General features: G+C 36.0%; 1 protein-coding gene across 1 annotated transcript in view; it reads right to left on the bottom strand.

Annotated features, from left to right (window-relative positions):
- Positions 1–23611, bottom strand: part of PLPP3 (phospholipid phosphatase 3) — an 89091-nt gene that overhangs the window by 16575 nt on the left and 48905 nt on the right. The window contains exons 2-4 of the mRNA XM_039319830.1: positions 22842–22999; positions 8641–8924; positions 7417–7474 (exon numbers count right to left, since the gene is read on the bottom strand). Of these exons, the coding sequence (XP_039175764.1) occupies positions 7417–7474; positions 8641–8924; positions 22842–22999 (500 nt within the window). The remainder of the gene's footprint in view (positions 1–7416; positions 7475–8640; positions 8925–22841; positions 23000–23611) is intronic.

The raw sequence follows: 23611 nt of genomic DNA, 5'->3' as shown, positions 1-23611 counted from the left end.
TTCAACTATTAAATATTAAAGGTATATGAGAGTTGATTTCCTAATTCATCATGGCACAATTAAATATATGTCAGCAGGACTACATAAGAAAGCAATCCAATGACTATTTTCAAATTGTTGGAGCATGCATGGTCTCTGTGGGCAACATTATATACTTGAGTTATACTAAATAGTAAAACTCTGGCAAACATTAAGGCAATAATTGATGTTAAGGAAGACAAAGCGAATATGTAGTGTTTGAAGACTGGCATAGTTGTATCAGAACAAGCAGGACATTAAGAGTAAAATAAACTTTGGTCCAACAAATTCTATCATAGGGGTAAGCAACCTATTGATAATTTGTCACAATTCTAATTGTTGAGCATGCTAAATACCACAATGGTAGGATCTCATTATATCTATGGACATAACCTAAAATGTTGAGGGGATTTTCTTTTTTCTCTTTATTTTATCAACTATGTTATATCCAACTGGGGATTATATTAATTTCTTCTTTTTGCTCCACTAAAAAAGGGCATTTAACTGTGGGGCAATTATCAGCAAGGGGAACTTGGTGGTGAAAAAGAGGGGAGGGGATCAAGGGTTATGTGGTCCTGGGACTTCTGGTTACCCAACCCTGTTCTAACTTTTTTCCTCCTTTCTGAGGTAAATCTACAGAAGTTGAGATTTTGAACTCACTGCAGAACTACTGATTTATATAAAGGCACAATGTAACATTCTTTCATGTGTATAAATAATAGTCACATAATAAAGTTATCATATTTATTCAATGATGCCTCTGAAAATGAAATTTAGATATTATTCTCTGTAAGAAAAGTATAAGGCTTACAACCTGGAGCTAATTCCCAACAGAGCTAAAGGGCATCAGGTTAACAAAGTTGGCTTATATTGAAACCATCATGGGGAACCACTACACCTGCTTCTTCAATCATTGTTCTGCTCTTGAGTTTAGAAATATAGTTTCAATTTCAAAGCACCAGACATAGAAGTCTATTAGCCAAAGATTTCTGGTGCACCTATTTACAAGTTTAATATAGACATTCTGGCATGAAATTTCTGCAAAAATAGCTAACTTTATCAGATAATGTCTCCTTTTAGTATTGGACTATTGTTTTTCTACCATGATAATACAAAATCCATGCACCCAAAATGTATTTTAAAGGTTCAAGTGCAAAAAGTACATGATGCCAGTGTCTCCTTAGCAACAGTACTGTATCTTTAAAAAAAAATCCCCACTGATCAAAGAAAGGAATGAATTATCTGCTAGTCTGCATTATTTCTCAACTCTTTTCATATGGATGTCAGGAGATGTGCAGCTCAAAGGAGAATAAATTAATCAGGGCTTGGTTCTATATTCACAGACAATAAAGGCTAATTTATTTCCACATAACAATAGACCAACATGTTAAAAATATGCTGAGATACTGTCTTATAACAACAACAAACCGTGTTCAGATATACAGACATTTGCTTATATCTATTAAAAAAATGGCATCGCTATTTGGAAAATCTTTTTAAAAATCAGTGTTCTTGAGACCACTTCATATATTCTATATTATTAAGTATGGATTAGAGACCACTGTCATATTTTCTCTAAACCTTTATATATACATATGTAATATATCACATAACATGTCATCTGCTCTAAACATGGATTGAATAGCAGAGGCAAAATCTGAATCCTCAAACTAAATGCAAACATTTCTTTGAATTTTTAAAATTTAACAGGAACCAAATATGAGTTTATAAACGTAGCTTTAAAAATTCTAATGTATCAAAGGTTATAGGGAACACAGTTTTAAACTTAGTGGAATTTAAAAAAAACAGCCACAACCAGCAACCTTAGCAAATTTCTTGACCCATCCCCTGGAGGTCTAGAATGTAGACAAAATAATTATTTAAAGAAAATGCCCTCAATAGTGGCTCACTTTGAGAATGAAGGAAAATTAGCATCTTTTGGGAAGGTTTGCCTTTAATCAGCACTTCCAAGTTTTATTTTTTTCAAAATTCTAACAAATGAAAGTAGCAGAACAGGTTGTATTTAATTATACAGTATGATCAGCTGGGCCAGAAAGTTCTCAGCAGATTCAAAACCAGCAAGGGCCTTGATTATACAGTATGTACTATAATAGGGAGGCAGGAGGAAAGCGTTTAGCAACACTTTTGTATGAGACAAAACATGCAAAGACAGACCCTAGTAAAGCAGCAAGAATACTTGTTTGAGCATGCCAATATTTTTTTTAAAAAAAATTCAAACCGAAAGCAACCAATTTAAACCAAAGGTGAATCTTAAAACTTCCTTGCATCTATTTTCTTACCGATCTATTTCCACTGGCAGAAATTCCAGGATTTGCTCTGGAGATTTCCACTCCTGAATTAAATTAAGGGGTACATTTTTTCACAAACAGCTACGCTTCCATGAAATGTGCTATTGTCTTGACTGATCAGTACAGTGTGAAAGAATTTATAGATCTTCAACCTTGTCAGGTACACACAGCCTGATACCAGTTCAAATCAAAGCTTCATCCTCCTAGGACCCTTTATATACTAGCAATGGCAATCTCACGTTCATAAATCCAATGCAATTCTTCAAATAGCTATTTGCTCTTATTAAACTTTTATCAGACTTTTCCCCCCAGTGAGATTGTCACATAGCCACTGTACAGTTATTTGGTTCCTACAATGTGCCAATCCATAATATAGATGAGGCCTCACAACATATGTCTTGTAGGCTGCACACAGCTTGCCAAGCAACCTTGTGCGACCCACCAATTTTTTTTTTAGTAATAAATTTAGAGCCACCATTGCTAGCTTCAATGTTCCTGCTCCTCCATTAGCCACAGAACAGCTGATTGACATTTCCAGTATTTCTTTCTGGCTCTTAAGGGTTTTTAGTTTATCAGTGTGGCTCTTTCACCTTGATGAATTGTGCAGACCAGGTATAGACCGATTTTCACTTTGTACAATGTCTAGACTTAGGCACTGTGGTTTGCAAACATGGTTTATGACTTAGTGTTGTGTTTGCACCCAAATATTTTGGGGGTTTTTTTAAGCAAAGCATTGTTTTAAAAAATCATAATTTAATTTGATGCGCGAAGCCAAGTTTTAAGAACTCTTCTCTAAAACTCCAGTTCTAGGAAGGACCATTAGATTCTTCTGATTAAACAAGTGGGAAAAAAATAAACAAACAAAACAATTCTGAGTATATTCTAAGGATAAGATAGAGTGTTGCACTAAAAAGGGACTGAAGACTGTAAACGATAAATTTTATATTTTCATAAAATCTGCATACCCCAGCACATCTATGTCCAGAGATTATTATGATTTGAATAGAAAAACACCATGCCCTCCTGACTAGAAGATTGTGACCTGAGTGCCTCTGCTATGTCACATTAAGGTGGCCTTTTCTACATACCCTACTGTTGGATTGTCTAACCCTTTAAACAAAAAGTATTCAATACAATGTGGCATTGCAGAAGCTGTCGGGATTCTTCTCCATTACTCTAGTTAAGAAAATTAGAAATGAGGGTCAATATAGACTTTACTTCTTGAAGAAATAATGTCTTTAAATAAAGATTTGTCTTCCAACCATTCTTTACATGCAAGGCTGCCTTTTAAAATCTTAAGTTGAAAAAAAAATGTGCCACCTTGTCCCAGCAATGATAGTGGTGATGAGTTACATAAATCATTTATCCAAATGTCCAAGAGATGAGCCTCATTGCTAATAACTAAAAGCCAAACACAAACACTCCATCTATGCATTGCTGGGAATAAAATCAAGTTTTCACTGCTTTTGCGTTGCATGCTCATCCCTCCAATTCACTGGCCATGTTATTTTAACACTGCAAAGAGGAAATGGGATAAATGTTTATGGAGTAACTTTGAAATCCTTACAGGGGGAAAAAAAGTGAGAGGAAAACGTGAGCAAATAAATTCACATAGTCATAGACTATCAAACAGCCTGGATGTATGGTAATTAAATTTCCAAGATTACTACCAACTTAAAGAGAAAAGGCGAAAGGAGGAGGAAAAACAGCAGGGAGTTGTCTTAATTTATCTTTTCAGGCAGCAACAAGAAGGAAATGTAATAAGAAAGGCCTATACATAGAAATATTTAATGTTTTTATACCTTCAAGTCTGCATCTCTCCTTGGTACCCCCATTCCTATTTCATATCTAAGAATATGACAGATATGGAGCCTACAGATCTTTGGAAAGTCTCAGAAGGGGGGGAAAAAGGGCCTTTCCCATGTTACATTTTAATCACAAATCACTCATTAAATCTCTCCCTCTTCCTTCCCAAGAGATTAGGGCTGCTCCACCCATAATTGACCTATGCAAGGTTTCTTTCAGGAGTTTTACCCAGCTAACTTCCAGCCAGGAAGCACTTTCGCATAACAAGCAGAGGAAAGGAAGGGCAGAGCCATTTTTCATTGACAAAGAAAAATAAGGCCAGACCCAGGAATTTTGAGTGAAACTATGTGGGCAAGTCAATCCACCTGCCCTGCTTCCTGGAATGCTTCTGGGTAAAGGAAGGTTTTTATTTCCCCCCCCCCTTTTCGCCTAATGAGAGAGATAATTATAATTTTCATTCAATGTATGCAAATGCCAGATAAGCAGCCTAACATCTCATTATGTTTTCTGATGAAATGAAGTATGTGCAAGGGTGTACATTTTGCGCTTTTTTTTTTTTTTTTGCTCCGGCTGTGTTCTGTGCTCTTGATGCTATTGTAACCATAGGCAGGCAGATAAGGATTTCCAAGCATTCCAAGTCTTCTTTAAATCTGAGGAATGCATGACATTCAAAGCAATGGACCCATTTCAAGGATTGTACTTCTGTACCCATTTCACACTCTGGCCCATGTTGGACACAAAATGTGGGTGCAGCCACTCTTGGAAGCAAAGGATTTTTAGTGATCTTTCAGAGGATTCAAATTTTGTCTGATGCAGACAAGAGGCTGAATTGCTCCTCTAGGCTACAACTATATTTTTAAAGTTAAAATAAAGAGCTGTTATTTTTATTCCCTAAAGTGTCCCTACTTGTCCTGTAAGCTTGAAATTATCCCTACTTCTTTAACAATTGTTCTGAGCTAATAAATGACAGTTGATAATCAAGATTGACCAACCACAGTTCATGGGTAGTATTAGTTAACCTGAATTTGATTTAATGCTGGCTAGATAGCCAACTAGGCTGTTTAACTAGGAGCAGAATCTAGTTAATGTATTACATTCTTGCATCCAGTTAATATATTAAAATTATTAAAAAGTAGAGTCTCTCTTTTAGAATTGAAAGAGAACTCTAATTGAAAACAAATTCATTCATTCATTTATTCTATCCAAATATTCTCCTCTACAGTATAGGGAAAAAACATACAGCCTTTCTTGTGTTCCTAACGTTACTAAACAATTGTTTATATCTAAGGCAAATTTCTATAGTGTTCCATAGTGAAATTTTGGGTGTGCATGAGACTTAACCAAGTTCTAGGTCTCAAAGCGGAACATGCCAATTTTGAGTGGATTTTTATTTAATCTCCTCATGGGAAGAAGATTCTGGGCCTAACTACAGTTCTAATGCCAATCTGTTTCTAAGTGGTTAGTGGTCCTGCAGCAGCTATAGGGAAGGAGAACATGTTGTTATTATATAGAACACCATGGTGGGAGAAAGAGGGGGTAAAGTTTTAATAATATATTTACCATTAATCAGAGTTATTGTTTTAATCAGGTCACTACTGATCATTTAACCAAGATGTTACGGTATAGAGCAGAGGTGTCCAACCCTGACAACTTTAAGACTTGTGGACTTCTACTCCCAGAATTCCCCAGACAACCAAGACTTGAAGTCCATAAAACTTAAAGTTGCCAAGGCTGTACACCCTAAGGAAGATGACCACTGCTAAAGCAACAAAGGGTAAAACATTTTTAAGTCCAGAATGAGATAACATTTGAAAGTATCTCAGGCAGATGCCTTCCGAATTCACTGGACTATAAGGAAGAGGAAGTGCAGCACAATCTCACAAAATCCTGTTACTATAGCTAATCTCAATCTCTGCCATCTTTCCAGTGGAGTTGATTTTCTGGTCTGATCTATCTAGTGAGGCTGACACATGGGGGAGGGAGTATACACCTTTGCCACATGGGTTTGTTTTATTATTCTTCCTGAACAGATATGTGGTGTTCTTTTTTAAGTGCATCAACCAGCTAATCAATTGATATATTCTATGTAGGGTTATTGAATTCTTCTTCGATAACTCTTATTCCATTCTGTCCAATACATTCTTAATATAGCTTTTGCTATTTTTTAATTTCAAAACATAGTGATTTATCTACTTCACTTTTACCCCCTTTGACAGCAAGCACTTGTACCACATTCATCAACAAACAACATTATTTTTGGATCATCAAACTAGAGGTAGTCTATCACTGAAATTCAGAGATCTTCCAATATTTCAATCCTTCCTAATACTATCCTACAACTTTAAAAACCTCTATGACCCTTATTTGAATCTAACATCGGCTGGATGCAAAACAACTATCAGAAACTCTTAAATGTAAAAAGAGAAACCAATATTGCAGGATCCGTGCCACATTGTTCACATGACTGCATTTCTTCATGTTTACACTGCTGCATTTTCCAAGCAATTTTGTATGCAGATACATGAACTTGTAAAAGTCAAGTTAGTTTCAATCATACCGTATATTCCGGCATATAGGGCGATCCGGCATATAAGACGACCCCCGAGTTCGATGCTGGGTCGCAAGACGATCGACGCCGAGTCGCAAGACGATCGACGCCAAGTCGCATGCCTAGAAAGTCATCTTATATGCTGGAAACTACCCGTATTTCCGGCGTATAAGACGATCGATGCAGAGTCGCATGCCTAGAAAGTCGTCTTATACACCGGAAACTACCGGTATTTCCAGTGTATAAGACGATCGACGCAGAGTCGCATGCCTAGAAAGTCGTCTTATATGCCAGAAACTACCTTATTTCCGGTGTATAAGACGACTCGGCGTATAAGACGACCCCTGAGTTCGGAGGCTGTTTCAACGCTCTCAAAAGTCGTCTTATACGCCAGAATATACGGTATATTCTATGAACTAGTAGAATCTGAATTACTGTGGCTATGCTTCTTCATAAATAATGGGTTTTTTTAAACATGGATTTATTCTTGAATAAACAACCCCATTTAGGAATTTGACTATGTAAACTAGGATTAAGAGACAACCCTTTGAAGTCATATCCTAGGTTGTAATAAATAAAGCCTTAATCTATGATTCTATTACATGAAATATATATACTAGAGACTTTTTTTTAACTTTTTCTTGTTCATAATATTCATTCATTTCCCATTATAAACCCGAGAGAGAGAAAGAGAGATTACACATGATTTGCTAAGTAAAATAACTTTAGACTTACCACCAAATAAAGCATGGTATAGAGTGAGAAGGAAGCATGTCCAGAGAAAAATGATTTCCTGAAAAGGAAAAGATATGAAGAATTGCATTTACTCTGTTATTTGAATAAACGGTCGGTTACTCTGCTTTATCATCTCTTAGGGTGAAAAATCCACAGAGATAAAACTTCTCTTTATTCTACCCAAATTCATTTGTAACTATTAATTCAAGATTGAATAATTGTTACAGAGACAGCAGAAATATTTTGTTAACTGATTTATGTGTAGTATAAAACAAAAGGACAACTAATCATCAAATACTTGTCATTGCAACCATTTATACACCCCCACACACAAACTAGGTGACTCTGGGTAACGTTCAATAATTGATTGAATATCCCTGTTTGGTTTTACTAAACAACTATTGTGAGCCATGGTGGCACAGTGATTAGAATGCAATATTGCAGGCTAACTGCCCACTGCCAGGAGTTCGATCCTGACAGGGCTCAAGATTGCCTTAGCCTTCCATCCTTCCAAGGTTGGTAAAATGAGGACCCAGATTGTTGGGGGAAATACGCTGGCTCTGTAAACTGCCCAGAGAGTGCAGCAAAACACAATGGGATGGTATATAAGTCTAAGTGCAATTGCTATCCAGTCTTCCTATGAAGTCCATTCATGTACTCTTGAGAAGTAGAAAATTGAAACAATGCAATCATCGTTGTACCCAGTGCGAGGAAGCACACTTCCTCTTATAAAGTATAATATGAATTTAGTATGCTGTGTAGATTCACAGATGGTTTCTTCCTGAGAGAGTCTGTCCAATTCATTTTTACAGTTGAATTAAACTGGTATCTGTAATCCTATCTAATGTTAAAAACAATCCTGACTATGCATGGTATGACTACTCCCTTTCTCCAGTTTCCAGTACAGCATTAATAGAGATAAACAAAAAAAAAAAACCTATATAGTCATGTGTTCTCACTGAGGGCAGATGATCTTTAAGCTAACCTTTGACAATTATATTCTATGCTTTTATGAAAATAACTTCTTTCAATACATCAATCACACCTCTTAATTGCTTTTTTACTTTTACTTTTACTTTTGATTTCCCAACAATGTTAATATCCTTTTGCGTTCTTCTTCCACATATTATTTTTTTTTAGCAAGATTTATGAAATCTACATAGACAAAAGGACATAATTTTGGTTGAGTTACAGATGTCTGTTGAAAAAAAAAAAGACTCTTACCTTGCTTCCTGGACTTTGCTTTCATCAGGATTAAGGCACTGATATTCTTGTATATAACCCAGGGAGCAGTTGATTTTTGTCAAATCTAGCATACACACTGCAATGAAATTAGGTCTCAGGCGTCCCACCGACACTTTGGCAATATCAGTAAAGGACTGACTGATAGCACAGCCAAATGCAAAGCAGCCCACTTGCTTGTATAATGCTGCAATGTATGGGTTCTGGATAAAAGACCGAGATTTCTCCTTCAGGCAGTGGATCCGATAGAACTCTCCTATAATAATCTGTAAAAAAGAAAGGTGTATCTTTTTTTAAAAAAAGCTATCATTTGGAAAGGATATTCAGTCTTATTGAAGATTGTATAGCTTTAACACAATAGCTGATTACAGTGTAACTGCTGAAATTTGTTCACCAAATGATTTGTTAGTAACAAATTATTGGCAGCAACTAGTTGAACTTGGCTGATAGCAAAAAGGTAATCTGGACTGGATTCAATAAATTTTTGGGGAGGTCACATGGAAATAGCAGGCTGTGGAGTTGAGAAAGCATCCAGAAAAAGGAAATGGCATATTGTTGCCAAGAAAACTACAGACTATCTTTCCTCACCAGTACTGAAGTTGACTTGAAGGAAATTTTAAGATGATTTGTCTCCTCTATTAAGTCATGATTTTCCATTTAACAGTGGAAAAATATAGCCAATAAAGTGAGAATCATTACAGGCAGAAAAATAGATTGTAAAAGTAGATTAGTTCAAATTAAGAGTTTTGAACTGTTCATCTAACAACTAGCAGTATATTTCAGAATGCTAAATGTGCTCAGGCACTTTTTTCCATATAGGTTTGCTTTTGAAATATACCATCAAAGCCATGCAGAATTCAATCAAGCCTCCCAGTATGGTTTTGAGTCCTTATTCTTGCAGATATTGAAATCATACACTCACACTGGTTGGCCAAAAATCTACTTGTGCACCAAACAATTTCATATTTTTGCCAGTGTGTGGGACAGTGATCTCTTTGCCTGAACATCTGATGGTTTTTCTAATATGGTCTTTTTATTTTTAGAAATGATTTGCAAATCTTCATTTACATACCAAATACTCAAATCTAACCCAAGAGTACTCAATGCCTCAGGCATAAGAACTTACTACTAATTTTCCAGCTGGCCTACCAGCTAACATAAGAGGGTATTCAGAGCAACAAATTAACCACATTATTTTACAACTTCATAATGAAGCAGCTGTTTTCGGCAGTAGTTTGGAACAGCAGCAGATAAGACAATCATCTATTCTGATTAACTGACCAACCAATTCAATTCCAACTAATAGTAGCACCAGTCCATCTGAAATTAAATCCAGACCTTCACCCTGTGTATTATAGATAGTGTTTTCTACTAATATTGAGGGGAAGATGATGTGAAGTGAAGTAACAGTTATGGATGTACTGACCTAGAAGAAGATGAAAGCTAAGAGATACTTATGTTTACTTCTCAGATATTAATTTGTAGATGGGAGTGTCTACTGGCACATGGGTTTGCTCCTCTGATTTTGTGTGTTAACCTTGACTGCATTAGTTTCTCTTAAATGCCCCTAGTATCTAACTAGTTGCAGCAGGTAGCTTATGTTTATTAATGTACTGCCAAGCTATCACGTCATCCTTTCTATGAATAAACACAGTGTTTTGTTTTTCTCTTCTATGAATCAGATTTTCTCTCTGCTTCTCCCGCTAAGAACTTATATGGCTTTTTCAGTATATTGACAAAAAGATGTGATTTATCAAAAAACTGTTTCTAATTCCATTGCTGTAAATACTGCTCATATATAGACAATTCTATTTATCAGAAAAAGAGCCACTCATTCAGTAGAACTAGTATATAGTACTTTGGGCTGCCTGTTTCAGCTTCAATATATCTGAACAAATTAACAGGGGGCTACTGTAGTTCATAAAACGTATTTATTTTATTGCTTTCCAGATGAGTCTGTATGGGACAAGCAATAAAGATTTGCTTAAATGAGTCACTGTCATGCTAGTTTTAGATCATCTTGAAGAACAAATCTGTGCTCTATTGACTAGTGAAATGACAAATCTCCATATTCTTCATGTTCGTACTTACTAAACCCATTTTTCTGTATGACAATGTGATTATTCTGAAGAATAAAATGAAATCCTTTACTCTACCTCTGTAACTCTACTCTGCTCAGTGTGGTTAAAGATGCTACAGCTGTGGTTTGTGGTCCACATCACCCAATAGCTGGAATTCTTACATCTATTTCATTTTGCTGAATCAGAATTTCTGTGCAACCTACAAATGTGTGTTGGGGGAGAGTGTTGTTTTGTTTTTATACTCATATTTCAGGTGTTTTATACATATGAATTAAAGAGTTCACATGACACAAATGTGGTTGGGTTATTTCCCAGACACTGAATCTGATCTTGAAAAAAGAACATACATATCAGGATAGAAACAGACAATACTTCAGAGCAATTTATTGATCCCCAAACTATAAGTATAATGTGGGTTTAATATTAAATCAGAAGGCTCTGTAAGACCTTGTTACTGTTTTAAGAGTTGCAAGCTTTAGGATTATCCTGATATCTTTGTTCCAGGTCTTAACCTACAGGCAATGACAACCCTGGAGAGACATAATTAGAAAAACTAGTCCAGCTGGTTTCATTTGAACATGCCATGTACTGCCTATTACCCGAAAGCAACCAAATAAAATAAAATCAAAAAGCTGTGGGCGTTTCTGGCATCATTACACCACTTATTGGACAATTGCTTTTCAGAAATTGCAAAATATAAGCTTCAGGTGTAGTCAAGAATTGCAAGTAATTCCACAGGCACAACAGTTCCTAAACTAATCCTCTGAGTTCAAGCTTGCCTTCTGGATTGAGAGCTTTTAAAATGCTACTATTATAACTGCACCCAAATGTCTAAGCCAGTGTTTCTCAACCTTGGCAGTTTGAAGATGTGTGGACTTCAACTCCCAAAATTCCTCAACAATGCCAAGGTTGAAAAACAACAGTCTAAGTCAGAGGTGGGCAACTATGGCAACTTTATGACCTGTGGACTTCCCAGAATTCTTGAAACATCCATGTTGACACAGGAATTTTGGGAATTGAAGTCCACAGATCATAAAGTTGCTATAGTTACCCAAGCTGGTCTAAGCCACAGGGAGATTTATCTTCTATGTATGCCCACAACAAATGTATGCCATGTCTAAGCCATAGGGAGATTTATCTTCCACGTATGCCCACAACAAATCTTATTTAGGGTTAGGGTTAGGGTTTAAGACTGTTTAAGACTGTTACGAGTGGTGGTTGTCCTCTCATCTCCAGTTTTATTTTACAGTGTTTAAAGAAGCACTTTCTTTATAGCTCCTAAATATCTTTAGGTTTAGTTTCAATTGATTATTTTATCATATAACTTATTCTAAGGCAAAACCGCAAACTATCCTGAAAAAGACTTCAAGGTTGAGTCTCATTTCTATTATACCACAGGCCACATAATAGTGTGTGTGTGTGTGTGTGAGGGGGAATAATCCTGAATCGTTAAAAATGTTCTTAACTAATAGTGTTGTTTATACTGATTCTGCTTATAATTCTAATGTATTGGACTAAAATTCCATCATTTTCTGCCAGCTGAGATAATGGGATTATAATAATTTAATAATAAGCACTAATTTGTATGCACTCAGGCCTGAATGAACATAGGGCTATTCCAACGATCAAAGACATTACAATAAAGCATAAAAATAAAGAAAAAAATGGAAAGTATGATAGATTGAAGGATCTCACTGTCCCTCGTCGAAGGGCTGGGTGAAGAACTAGGTATTCACAACTCATCTAAACAACGGCAGAGTGAAGGCCATCTGCATCTTGGAGAGAACCTTGTTCCAAAGGATAGGCACCAAGCTGTCTTGGGAGTACCAGATTAAGGACATTTAAAACAAGATATAGTCAAATATCTGTGACCTTTTGCTTACACTGTAATGTGCAAGGCTGTATGAGTATTTACTCAAACCATCAACAATAATTTTCTACTAAAAGCCTCATTATATGGAGCCATGACATTTAGAAAGGCCATTTCAAAAAGAAATTTGTTTTGTGGTATTATTTAGAAAGCATAGTGAAATTAATCAGGCAAGGGCTTCATTTTTGGAGCGCTATAAATCAGCATTTATAGCTTGCCTCCCAATTATATGCTTATGTCATCCAGTTGCTATATAGTTTTGGATAGAGGACTGGAAATGAAAAGAGGGTCACAAATCTGCAATTTATTGGAAGTATATGAGACAGAAAAGGGAATATTTAAGTCAGGGTACGTGCTTCAAGATAGATGACATGATCAATGCAAATGATTGTGCATTAGAAGCAATGCTAAAATATCTTATTTTATAATACAATAAACTTGTATTACAACTTGAAATGCAATCAGCATAAGCATATTTGAATAAGGGTTTTCACCTCTTGATGGTATTTACATTCAATTATTAGTACAATGGTCCTTACGATCATGGATGAGTTCATACTTGCTCATATTTTTCTGTTACTTCCGATAGGTAGCATGCTTTTATTAGCACAATTCACAAGCTTTAACCAGGTTATTTCCACATCTACAGGAAGTGCCTTGGACTTAATAGTAATAGTAGTAATTGCCTGTATAAACCTGCTTGCCTAGCATCTTTTAATTTCAAAAACTGAAGACAGTTTAATGAAAATACACAGTTTAATCAAGTCCAAATGTTTATTCTCAATGAAAGGGAAACATAAGTTTAATTACTTTTTGCCGTATTTTCAAAATAGGTGATCTGAACTCCAATTTTACTAATTACTTCTAGTGAAACTAAAACATAGAACAAAAAAAACCTAAAACTTTTACAATGTCTCAAGCGAAAGAGAAAGATATTTTTCAAGAATTAAGTCTACTTTATAGATACAAAGCGAGAATCAATGGATTACACTACTTCTAGGAAACTGTATTTATGTTTACTGTTATTTCTGAAGGAAACCTATGATTTGGTCTTCAATGTCTTAATTTCTAAAGTTGTCTTTAATCCTAACAGAATTCCAAGCATTCCACCACGAAAGAAGAATCTGAAAAATCAATGTAGCATCGAATGATAAAATAAGAAGTCAGTATGCCAAAGCCATAAAACAACTAAAAGAAACAAGAGGAAATAAACCAAATGTAAAATGTTAGGCAAATGGAAACAACTTGACTGGAGACTTAGTCCAGAGCTGAAGAGTCAACACAATAAAGGTCTTTCTTTATAAACACACAAAACACACATCACTGCAGGTGGGGACATCAGATTGCTCAATAGAATCCTTAAATTTTCTTTTTAATGCTTAGCACATTTCATCTACATTCACATAAGAAAGAGAAAAAATGTAAAATGTGAATATGGTTTACAGATGCTTCAAACATTCATTGCTGGTTTTGAGCAGGCACTAAGCTTACTGATAGTTGGTTAAGAGTGTCTAATAAGAAACGACCATGGGTCAAAGCCCATGAAGATTCTTTCTAAGATAGCAGTTAGTATACACAGATATAATTCATAGAAGATTATTCTGCCCTGCAAGCCCAGATTGCAGGGGAGAAGATGAAAATATATATATAAAAAATGCAAGTAAGATCTAGATTTCTTGGTTTGAGAAACTTGGTTGTGGAAAACAGAAGCTGAATGAAGAGATGGATTATGTAAACTCCAGAATAAGGATGTGAAGGAAAAGACAGGTAAATGAATTAATTTAAAAATGGAGCATTCGTGGTTACTTCATGGTATAAAATTTAAGACAAACATAAAGGTATTTTTAGTTTATAAATAAAGCTCCATGAATTATTTGGATTGCAAAATTGCAATACTTTCTCAAACGGAAATTGATATGAAAGTTCTGGAGCTTCACTAAAGCTACCTAGGTTTAGGACAGGGGTAGGCAACCTTGGCTCTTTTATGACTCATGGACTTCAACTCAGGAATTCCTGGCTCAGGAATTCTGGAATTTGAAGTCCACGAGTCATAAAAGAGCCAAGGTTGCCTAGCCCTGGTTTAGGATCTGGCCTGTTTCAAAATCTTCTGGAAATCCTTGAGATACAAGTGCTGCCCAGCTGATCGCTTGTCTATTTGTTGGATTACGTTCAAATGCAGACAGAAAGCCAAGAACTAGATTTGCATATGGCATGAATAAAGGCATCTCTGTCTCAATCTCTTTTTCTTTGGAAGAATGCAATTAATTGCCAGATGGTCTATTGGAGTTATTTACAGGCAACTGAAATATTGTTCCTTTACTGGAACAAATCCTCGGTGGTTTCTGTGGACACTTTGGAATGTATTTCCACCAGATATGCATAGGCAAATATGGCCTGTAGTAAACCTACATTCAATATATTTGATTAAATACAAGGAAAATATACAAATCTGACTGTTTCAAATGTTGACTGTTTCAAATCCTTTCCTGGGGTATGGATGAATGGTTAGTGCATAAAAACATGATAGAGAAAAACAAAAAAATCTCTTTGGATTTTACAGAGATTGATAATTCCATCCCAATACATCTAACACAGGTCCACTTGTCCTATGCACAACTTTGAAGGGGTTATCTGCTTTGAAGAAAATCTGACTGAATCAACCCCTCTAGTCAAATAATCAAATCAATTAAGGACATTGGATCAAATCAGGACCTTTCAAGTAGCTTCAGAGGAATTTGAAGATAATTTCAAGATTCAATTGGTTTTCTGGTTGGCAGGATCCAAAACATTATTGCTGGTTTCTACCCAGGTTTGGGTGGGAGGAGGAGGAATGGTTGAGTTCACCAACCAATGAATTTAGTCATCTTTGCACAACACCTGATTTTTCATAGTGCTCATGGAAGCATTCTGTTGCTGTCACACTCACTATTCTGATATATGGTGGGTGAGGAAAGAGGAGAGAAATAGGGACTCAGATTTTTTGATTTTTTTAACTTCTCTTTCTTTTGTGACACTTTATCTTTCCCCAAATCTATTCTGTCATCTTCCGTTTTTCTCCAAGAAAATCCTTTCATGCTTATTTGTCCTTAATTCTTAAACTATATCTCGGTCTCTTTGCCCAAACTGTTTGCAGTTCCTAAGTTTCCATTCTACTCTCCCCCTCTCTCTTCCAAAAATAAACAAAAGTAATTTTTGTTTCCATTCTGCAACTTTTTTTCTCTTGGATTATATTAAATAAATCCATCTTTTTGTCTGCATTAGTGAGTTGAGATTGCTTAGCTGCTGTTTCACCTACAATATATGAACTATACTATTTTTATATTATAGATTTCATAATAATAAACAGTACTGATATTATTTGCAATTTTTAAGGTTTGCACAAAGTATATGTAATACATTGTTCTGTCCAAAAGTTAACCTTGTCAATTAATCACGGCAAAAGTAAACATTTAGAACAGACATGTCAAACACAAGGCCCGGGGGCCGGATGCATCCCGCAAAGTGGTTTCATGTGGCCCACGAAGCCATCCTGGAAATAGTGGTTTCATGTGGCCCACGAAGCCATCCTGGAAATAGTGAGGGAAAGGCCCCTGCTGCCTTGGCCCTGGCCCAGGTCAGCCGGGAGCCAATGTACAATTTTATGGTGGCCATCTTGGCACTTGCCCCAGTCCCACTCCCTTCTGCCAGAGACCCTCAGACCTGTCCCATTCCTGCCCAGGCCCCCGTAGGCACTCTTGACACAAATGATGTAGAACTGGCCAAGCCCACCCAGTACACCACACCCATTCTATCCATGCCCACCCAGTAGGCTGCACCCACTCTGGCCACACCCACCCAGCCCCCCCAGGGCAACCGCAATGCTGATGCGGTCCTCAGTGAAATTTAGTTTGACACTCCTGATTTAGAAGGTAGAAGAGTTTTAGGAAAAGTTTTGATTTTGAAATTTTTTATTGTGAAGGAGGATACTTTCTATATTGGTAAGAAAACTTTCTAATATGCCCTTTGCCGCACAATTAAGGAGCTATCAGTTCTTCATATATACTATCTTTACCTTAAAAGAGGTTTAGGAAGAATGTTCAAATATTATTTCAACAAATCCTTGAAAAGTATCTAAGCTTTAAATTTCTAAAATTAAAAAGCTCTTCTATGTTTGCTGTTTTCAACTCACTCTGCCCAAAAAATTAAAGCGGCTGCAGAAATTTTGATGCCTCCATTAGCCTACGGTCTAATTTTTTTTTAGCAAATTGACTCTGAGATCAGTTGAAATCAAATATTGATGCCTTCAAATTTCTAATCACAAACAGTAACTGAATCTTTCTACCTTCATTTTTCATTATTTTGCATACACCATCAAAGATACAGAATAAATTCTGCCTGATCTAGCGAAACACTGTAAGATCTAAATTTACAACACAGATTGGGCACAATCAAACTTAATCTCATGTAACCAGGAATACGATTATAACTAAATTAGGGGGAAAAAACAACAAAAACTACAGAATGATTTTATCTTTGGAATATACAAAAATAAGCTCCATTTAAAAAACTACTAATAACCTGCCTAAGGGACATGTGTGAGTATTTGACAAGATTAATATTTTCTTTTACTGCTGGTGGTCTTGATAATTGCACAAATATAGCAGTTTGAAAACTGGAGAGTTTGCCTTCCCACCAGCATGCCATTACACAGCCATGACCCATCCTCCTATAGCCAAAATTGTGGCAAAACCCTTAATAAGTTGAAGTAGGAGAATCTTGTTCTTTTGGCAAATGCTGAACCCTGGGTTTTTTTTTAGTAAGAAGAAAAAGAAAGAATGCTCTGGCAACTAATTTAGTACAGATGTGCAAAAGCTGAAACTTCATCCTGAATAAACAAGTTTTAAAGATATTAAGCTCTTCTTCTGACTTGTGTCTCCAGCAAAGAGGATCCATGCGGTGTGAGCTGCTGGAAATGTTTAAAGGGGAATAGTGATGTTAGGAACAGCTTTTCACTATGCTGAAAACAGGGCTGAAAACTGTTTTTAGCAAATACTTGGAAAGCCTCTAATACAGGCATGTCAAACTCGTGACATCACATTACGTCGCGGTGGACGCGGCTCCGGTATGATGAAACCGGCCCGTGGGCCGGCAGTTTGACATCCCTGCTCTAATAGAACTTGTCTCTCTGAATCTGCCAAGTCATCCTTGCAATTGCCCCTTCCCAAATAGGAATTCTTTAATTTTCAAGTTACTGTACAGGTAGTCCTCAACTTATAACATTCAAAGTTACAATGGCACCGGAAAAAAAAGGCTTATACATGATCATCGCACATATGACGGTCGCAGCAACCACATGATCATGAATTCAAAATGCAGCTGTTTGGCAACCGGCATTTATTTATGATGACTGCAGCATCCTGAGGTTCTGTGATCACTGTTTGCAACCTTCCCAGCCAGTTTCCAATGAGCAAAATCAATGGAGGAAACTGGATTCACTTAGCAGCTGCAGGGATTTGGCTTAACAACCATAGCAAAAAAAGCCACGACTCATTTAACAGCCTCCTTGCTTAGCAACAGAAATTCTGATCCCAACTGTGGTCGTAAGTCGAGGACCACCTGTATTTTTAAGGATCCAAACAAGTGGAAAATTGTTAAGATTTCAATTGAATACAGCAGTCCTCAGTTGACAATGATAATTGGGACCAGAATCTCTGTTGCTAAGTGATGAAGTCCCTACTGCCATCACTAAGCAAGAATCGTGGGTCATTAAGCACATTCTTGGCAGTTCACAGGGAGACTGGCAAATAGGTAAGTCAGAAGCATAATGAGAGCATGGCAGGGTCAGGATTGGCTATTACTGGGAAAGGGAGGGTGCAAACAATTTATACTTTGTCATTTACTTTTTTGTGGGGAGCCATTAGGGAAGGTCACAAATAGCAATCACGTGACTGTGGAATACTGCAAACATCATAAGTGTGAGCCAGGGGCCAAGTGCTGGGACTACTGAAATGTTGGGGGATCAGGCTTACATCTGTTTTTTCAGTACTGTTGTAACTCTGAGCTATCACTGACTGAACGGTTGGCAAGCAAGGACTACCAGCATACATATTTATCTTATTTTTAGTGGTACCTTTTTGTAAGCATAACTGTTTCTCTCACCCTACTCCCCAAAATATACTATATTCTGTCAGACTTTGTAGCTCAATGTGGGTATATCTAAATGACTGACATAGGTAGCATATGAATTATTGGAGGAGCTACTTCCCTATCCTCTAAGAACTTCAGTATAATCTACTATATAAAAACAGAAATTAAATCCTGTTCAAGAACGTGCAACGCAATTATGTCTGTGTATGTTTATTTAGAAACAAAGGCTACAGTGCCCAATTAAATTTATTCCCATATAAGTATGCATTTGATCTTTACTTCACCTATGTACATCAAGTGTCTCTTCTAAACTGGTAAGACACAGATGTCAAAAGACCAATAACTCTTGTTACTCAAATACGAAAGAGAAAGCCTTTTATTACAACTGAGACACTTACTAGCTGGCCTGCAAGGGGAACTTTTATAAATCATGACCAGGACTAGTGCATAATATGAGAACCTCAAAAATTAAGCTGCATCTTCTAAGGTGAAAGAAATACACACTGGGATAATCTCTGGGATTATTTAGGGGAGGTCTGGAAACATGGTCCCTAAGGCAATTAGTATCTGAAGTGCCTTGTGCATTCATATCCTGTCATGCACCATAGGAGACAAAGGTCATAACCTCTTAAGTTTATTTAACAAGAACTTGTGAATCCTGGAAGCTTCATAAAAATGACCTAGACCTTTCACAGATATTCTGTTGATAACAACAACAAAAAAAAAATCCCTCACCCTTAAAAAGTTCTAGCAATAAAAATGAATGCTTAATCTTCCCCAATGTTTCTATGCTGTTTGAAAACAATCAAAAAGAATAAGAGAAGAATAGGAATGCTGTATATTATTGAAGATTTCAAATAATTCTGGATCATAAATTATATCTTTCAAAGGAAGCATGTATTTATTTTTTGGATAGCTATCTGCAAGTCTACAAGATTTTGGAAACAATGAAATATAATTTTTCAACCTGCAGGGATTACAGCTGCTATGGCTCTTTCAGCTATGTAGGTCACGATTACACAAATAAAATTAGTACAGAATAGAAATGGTAATCTAAACAATTATCTTCTTTCTGTCACTGGGTTATTCATCAATCATTGCCTTTCTAATGAACAGGTTATGTACACAATAGCAATGTTGCAACGCTTTATTTAGCTGAAGTGGTTACAAGACTAGTACAAGGAGCATTAAGCTTTAGACATAGCTGTATCAACTAGAATGTGCCCAATAAGAAATGCTGTGTTTAAATTTTGCAGTAATTATTTTATTTGTATCTTCTCTACCTCTATCATCTCTATTTTTTTAAAGAAGAGTCAAAATTGTATTGCTCTATTTCACTGTAACTAATAAAGCTTTCTTCACTTTTTAAAAATGTTAATAGTATCAATTCATTTATATTTCCCAGTACTGGTTACTGTAATTTAATTTTTTAAAAATCTGTAAATCTAACCCAAAAGCATTTTTTAAAATTGTTTGGTTGTGTCTTCCTTTTTAGTTTTTAATTAATCTTCCATTTTTGTTGTAAGAAAGCTGATTAATAGTTACGTGAGTATTATTAATACATACTTTATCACTTTATCATATTTATTTCCGTCACTGACCAATACAACACAGGTGGTCCTTGCTTAATGAGCATTTGTTCAGCAATTGTTCGAACTTGCAATAGGAATCAAACAGCCACAAAATCCCACGATCATATGATTATGATTGGCATCCTTCCCTGTTGGCTTCCTACAAATAAAGTTAATCAAAAAGCTAGCAGGAAGTCAGAAGTCAAAGATACGCAAGGTCCTTGTTTAATATTAATAACCCATGCAGTCCTTACTTAATGACAGCAACCAAAACTGCTGTCACTAAATCATGCGATTTTTCAACTTATCACCATGTCACTTAATGGAGTTTCCAATCCCAGTTAGTGTTGCTAAGCTAGTACTATCTGTAAAGCATACTAGAAATCAGAAGCAGCCCTTATTTAGTTTATTAAACTAACTTCTCATAAAACAATTTCTACTCCCAAACTTTCTACCTGAGAATCAGCTTGTGATTCTTATGATTGAGTTTCTTTACGCACTGCTTCTCAGTGGCCATTTTGACTTTCTTCCCTATCCCACTGCTGAAACAAGTGGGGTAATAAGGTATCCAAATCTGTTAAAACTGGGACCTGATGACAATTAGATCATATTTTTAAATATATATATATATTTTTCCCTTATTTCTGAAGGGAAAAAAAACAATTAAAAAGGAAAAAGAGGGGAAAGGACAGCCTCTCATCTGAGAAGACTAAAAATATGGCATCTGACCGACCAGTCCAGTCATCATGCTGGCATTCAAAAATGAATGAATTGCCTGGGAGAGGAAATAACAAAGTTGGCCATTCATGTGAACAAAAATTTCTTCTCATAAGATTATTTATGTAAATAGTTACTGAAATTGTTCTGAAATATGGACATTACATTTGTCTACAAATCAGTAGTTTTGTGTAGCTGATCATGTGCAGCCCTGCACTTACAGTAAATCTCCTAGTTTAATCAGAAACATAACCCAACTTTCCAGCATTTATCAGAATAACTTACTTCATAAGCATACCAAACCATTATTTGTTACTGTAAAAATCACCCTTGACTTCATGGGTGTCTCCTTCTTCTTCCTTTATGCATTCAAGGAATTAATTCCTACTTATTTTAACAAACCAAAGTTTCATCTACTTTGCAGAGCAAATGTAAATCATAGCTTATGGGATCACATGTAATAAACTATGGTTTAAAAACATAGCCAAAGATTTATTCTTTTTGCACATTGTAATTACTTTGACATCCCATCTGGGTTGAGGCTCTTGGTGGTTAGAAAATTCAATTATAAAACCATTTCCATTTATGTGTCTGTGCATAAAATAGTGTCCCTTTACTGCCTATGATATACAGAGTTCACTCCTTCCAAGATCAAAAATCTTACTTGATAATGAAAAAATATTTGCAGAAATGTCTCCAAGCAAGAGTATCGAGCAAATTATTTATTTATTTATTTATGAGACTTATATACCGCTTTAAGTGCAAGCACTCTTTAAGCGGTGTACACCAGTAAGCAATGTATATATATATTTACATTGCCCCCAACAATCTGGGTCCTCATTTTACCTACCCCGGAAGGATGGAAGGCTGAGTCAACCTTGAGCCGGTGAGATTTATAGACCCATAGACCCTATATACCAGGGGTCTTCAAACTTGGCCCTTTTATGACTTCTGGACTTCAACTCCCAGAATTCCTCAGCCAAGCATTCTTGCTGAAGAATTCTGGGAGTTGAAGTCCACAAGTCATAAAAGGGCCAAGTTTGAAGACCCCTGCTATATACAGTATTATAGACCCTACTTCTCTTTATTTTTCCAATTTCACATTTCGTTTCAAATTATACTTCTTTATTTTTTATCTTTGAACCCAATACCATGTGAGAAATATTTACAGATAATGGCTAATTCCAAGAAAGAATATACTTCATGATTCATCATGAAATATAGATAGATTGATACAAAAACCCTATCAATCTAGGGATACTATGCACCAGAACCTTCAAAACTCTTAGCTGCACATTACTGGGAAATGGTATGAACTAAATTTTGTGGGATTTATCTTGTTTGCATGGTTCTGAAAGGCCATCGTGTCCTTACTTTGAGATTATTTCTATATGGTTTGATTCATAAAGTTTTCCAAGTGCTACATTCTTAATTGCCTAATACCACATTCTCAGAGATAGGATACCCTAACTTCATTTACATTATTTTGATCTGTATAGTGGCCAAATATATTTTGCAGTTGAAACTGTAATATGAAAGCCAGTTACTCCACATCCTTCCCCCCCAAAAAAGATAGTTTAATGACTAGCTATTTATGAATAGTACCAAAAGACAGGTACATGTATTTTGTTTACGATCCAGTGGCTGAGTTTAATTTAAGCCCTGGTGTTTAAAAAAACCAACCATGGCTGAAATCATGAAGCATGTCAAACCAAAAACCCAACATTATGGCTTTGCCAATTATTCTGCTTAAAGACAGAAAACATTTTGTTGCAAATTTGGTCACCAGATGCAGATTTCTGTATTTGTCTTACTTACGGCAAGTATGGCAATAAGAATGCCTGCAGCACACAGCACAGCATCATTGATGGTCTCTCCACTTTTCATAGGGTAACGGATGCTTTCATCATTACAATAAAATCCCCGTGGATAGGGTGCGATTGTGCTTGTTTCAATGATCAAAAACGGCAATCCAGCTAATAGGAGAAAAGCAAGAGAAGAAAAAGTTATTAAGGAACATAGAATACTCAGCCAAATAACCAAGAAATCTTCATTATTAAGAATTCAGTGAAGACCTGCAACTTCATCTTAAGCCAGGTCCATAAGAACACAGTCATCCAGCCCAGCAGAACTGTCATCTTTAAAACAATTTTATTTCAGGCCTCATCTATTATGTAGTAATACAATAATACAAAGGTGAGATGGACATAGATAATTATTTTTTTTTCTGCTCAGCAAAAGCTACAGAAATTATGTGCTGTCCAATCACAAATAAACAAAATGAACTTTTTGGTGAGTTCACAAGACTAAAATGAAGATCTTGAATAACGTTTACATTACCAATAACAAATGTAATCATCTCTAAAACATACATGGAAAGTTGCCAAACAGAAATATGGTCTCTATTATTCCATCTATAATGGATTACTATGAAATAAACAACAGATTGCTTGATGAAAGAAACCATTGTGCTTAGGAAATGCCCCTTTAACAAAACATAGGGGCCCACAAGTCTTCAGCTTACTTGATAGCCAACCAATATACAAAGTGCCCCAACATTAACTTTTTCTAACTCATGGGAAAGGGTA

This window comes from Crotalus tigris, unplaced genomic scaffold (assembly GCF_016545835.1).
Source record: "Crotalus tigris isolate CLP2741 ecotype Arizona unplaced genomic scaffold, ASM1654583v1 scf7180000023617.9722795, whole genome shotgun sequence".
In the NCBI taxonomy this organism is placed as follows: Eukaryota; Metazoa; Chordata; class Lepidosauria; order Squamata; family Viperidae; genus Crotalus; species Crotalus tigris.
The sequence above is the reverse complement of the archived record's forward strand: the minus strand, read 5'-3'. Positions and strand labels throughout refer to the sequence as shown.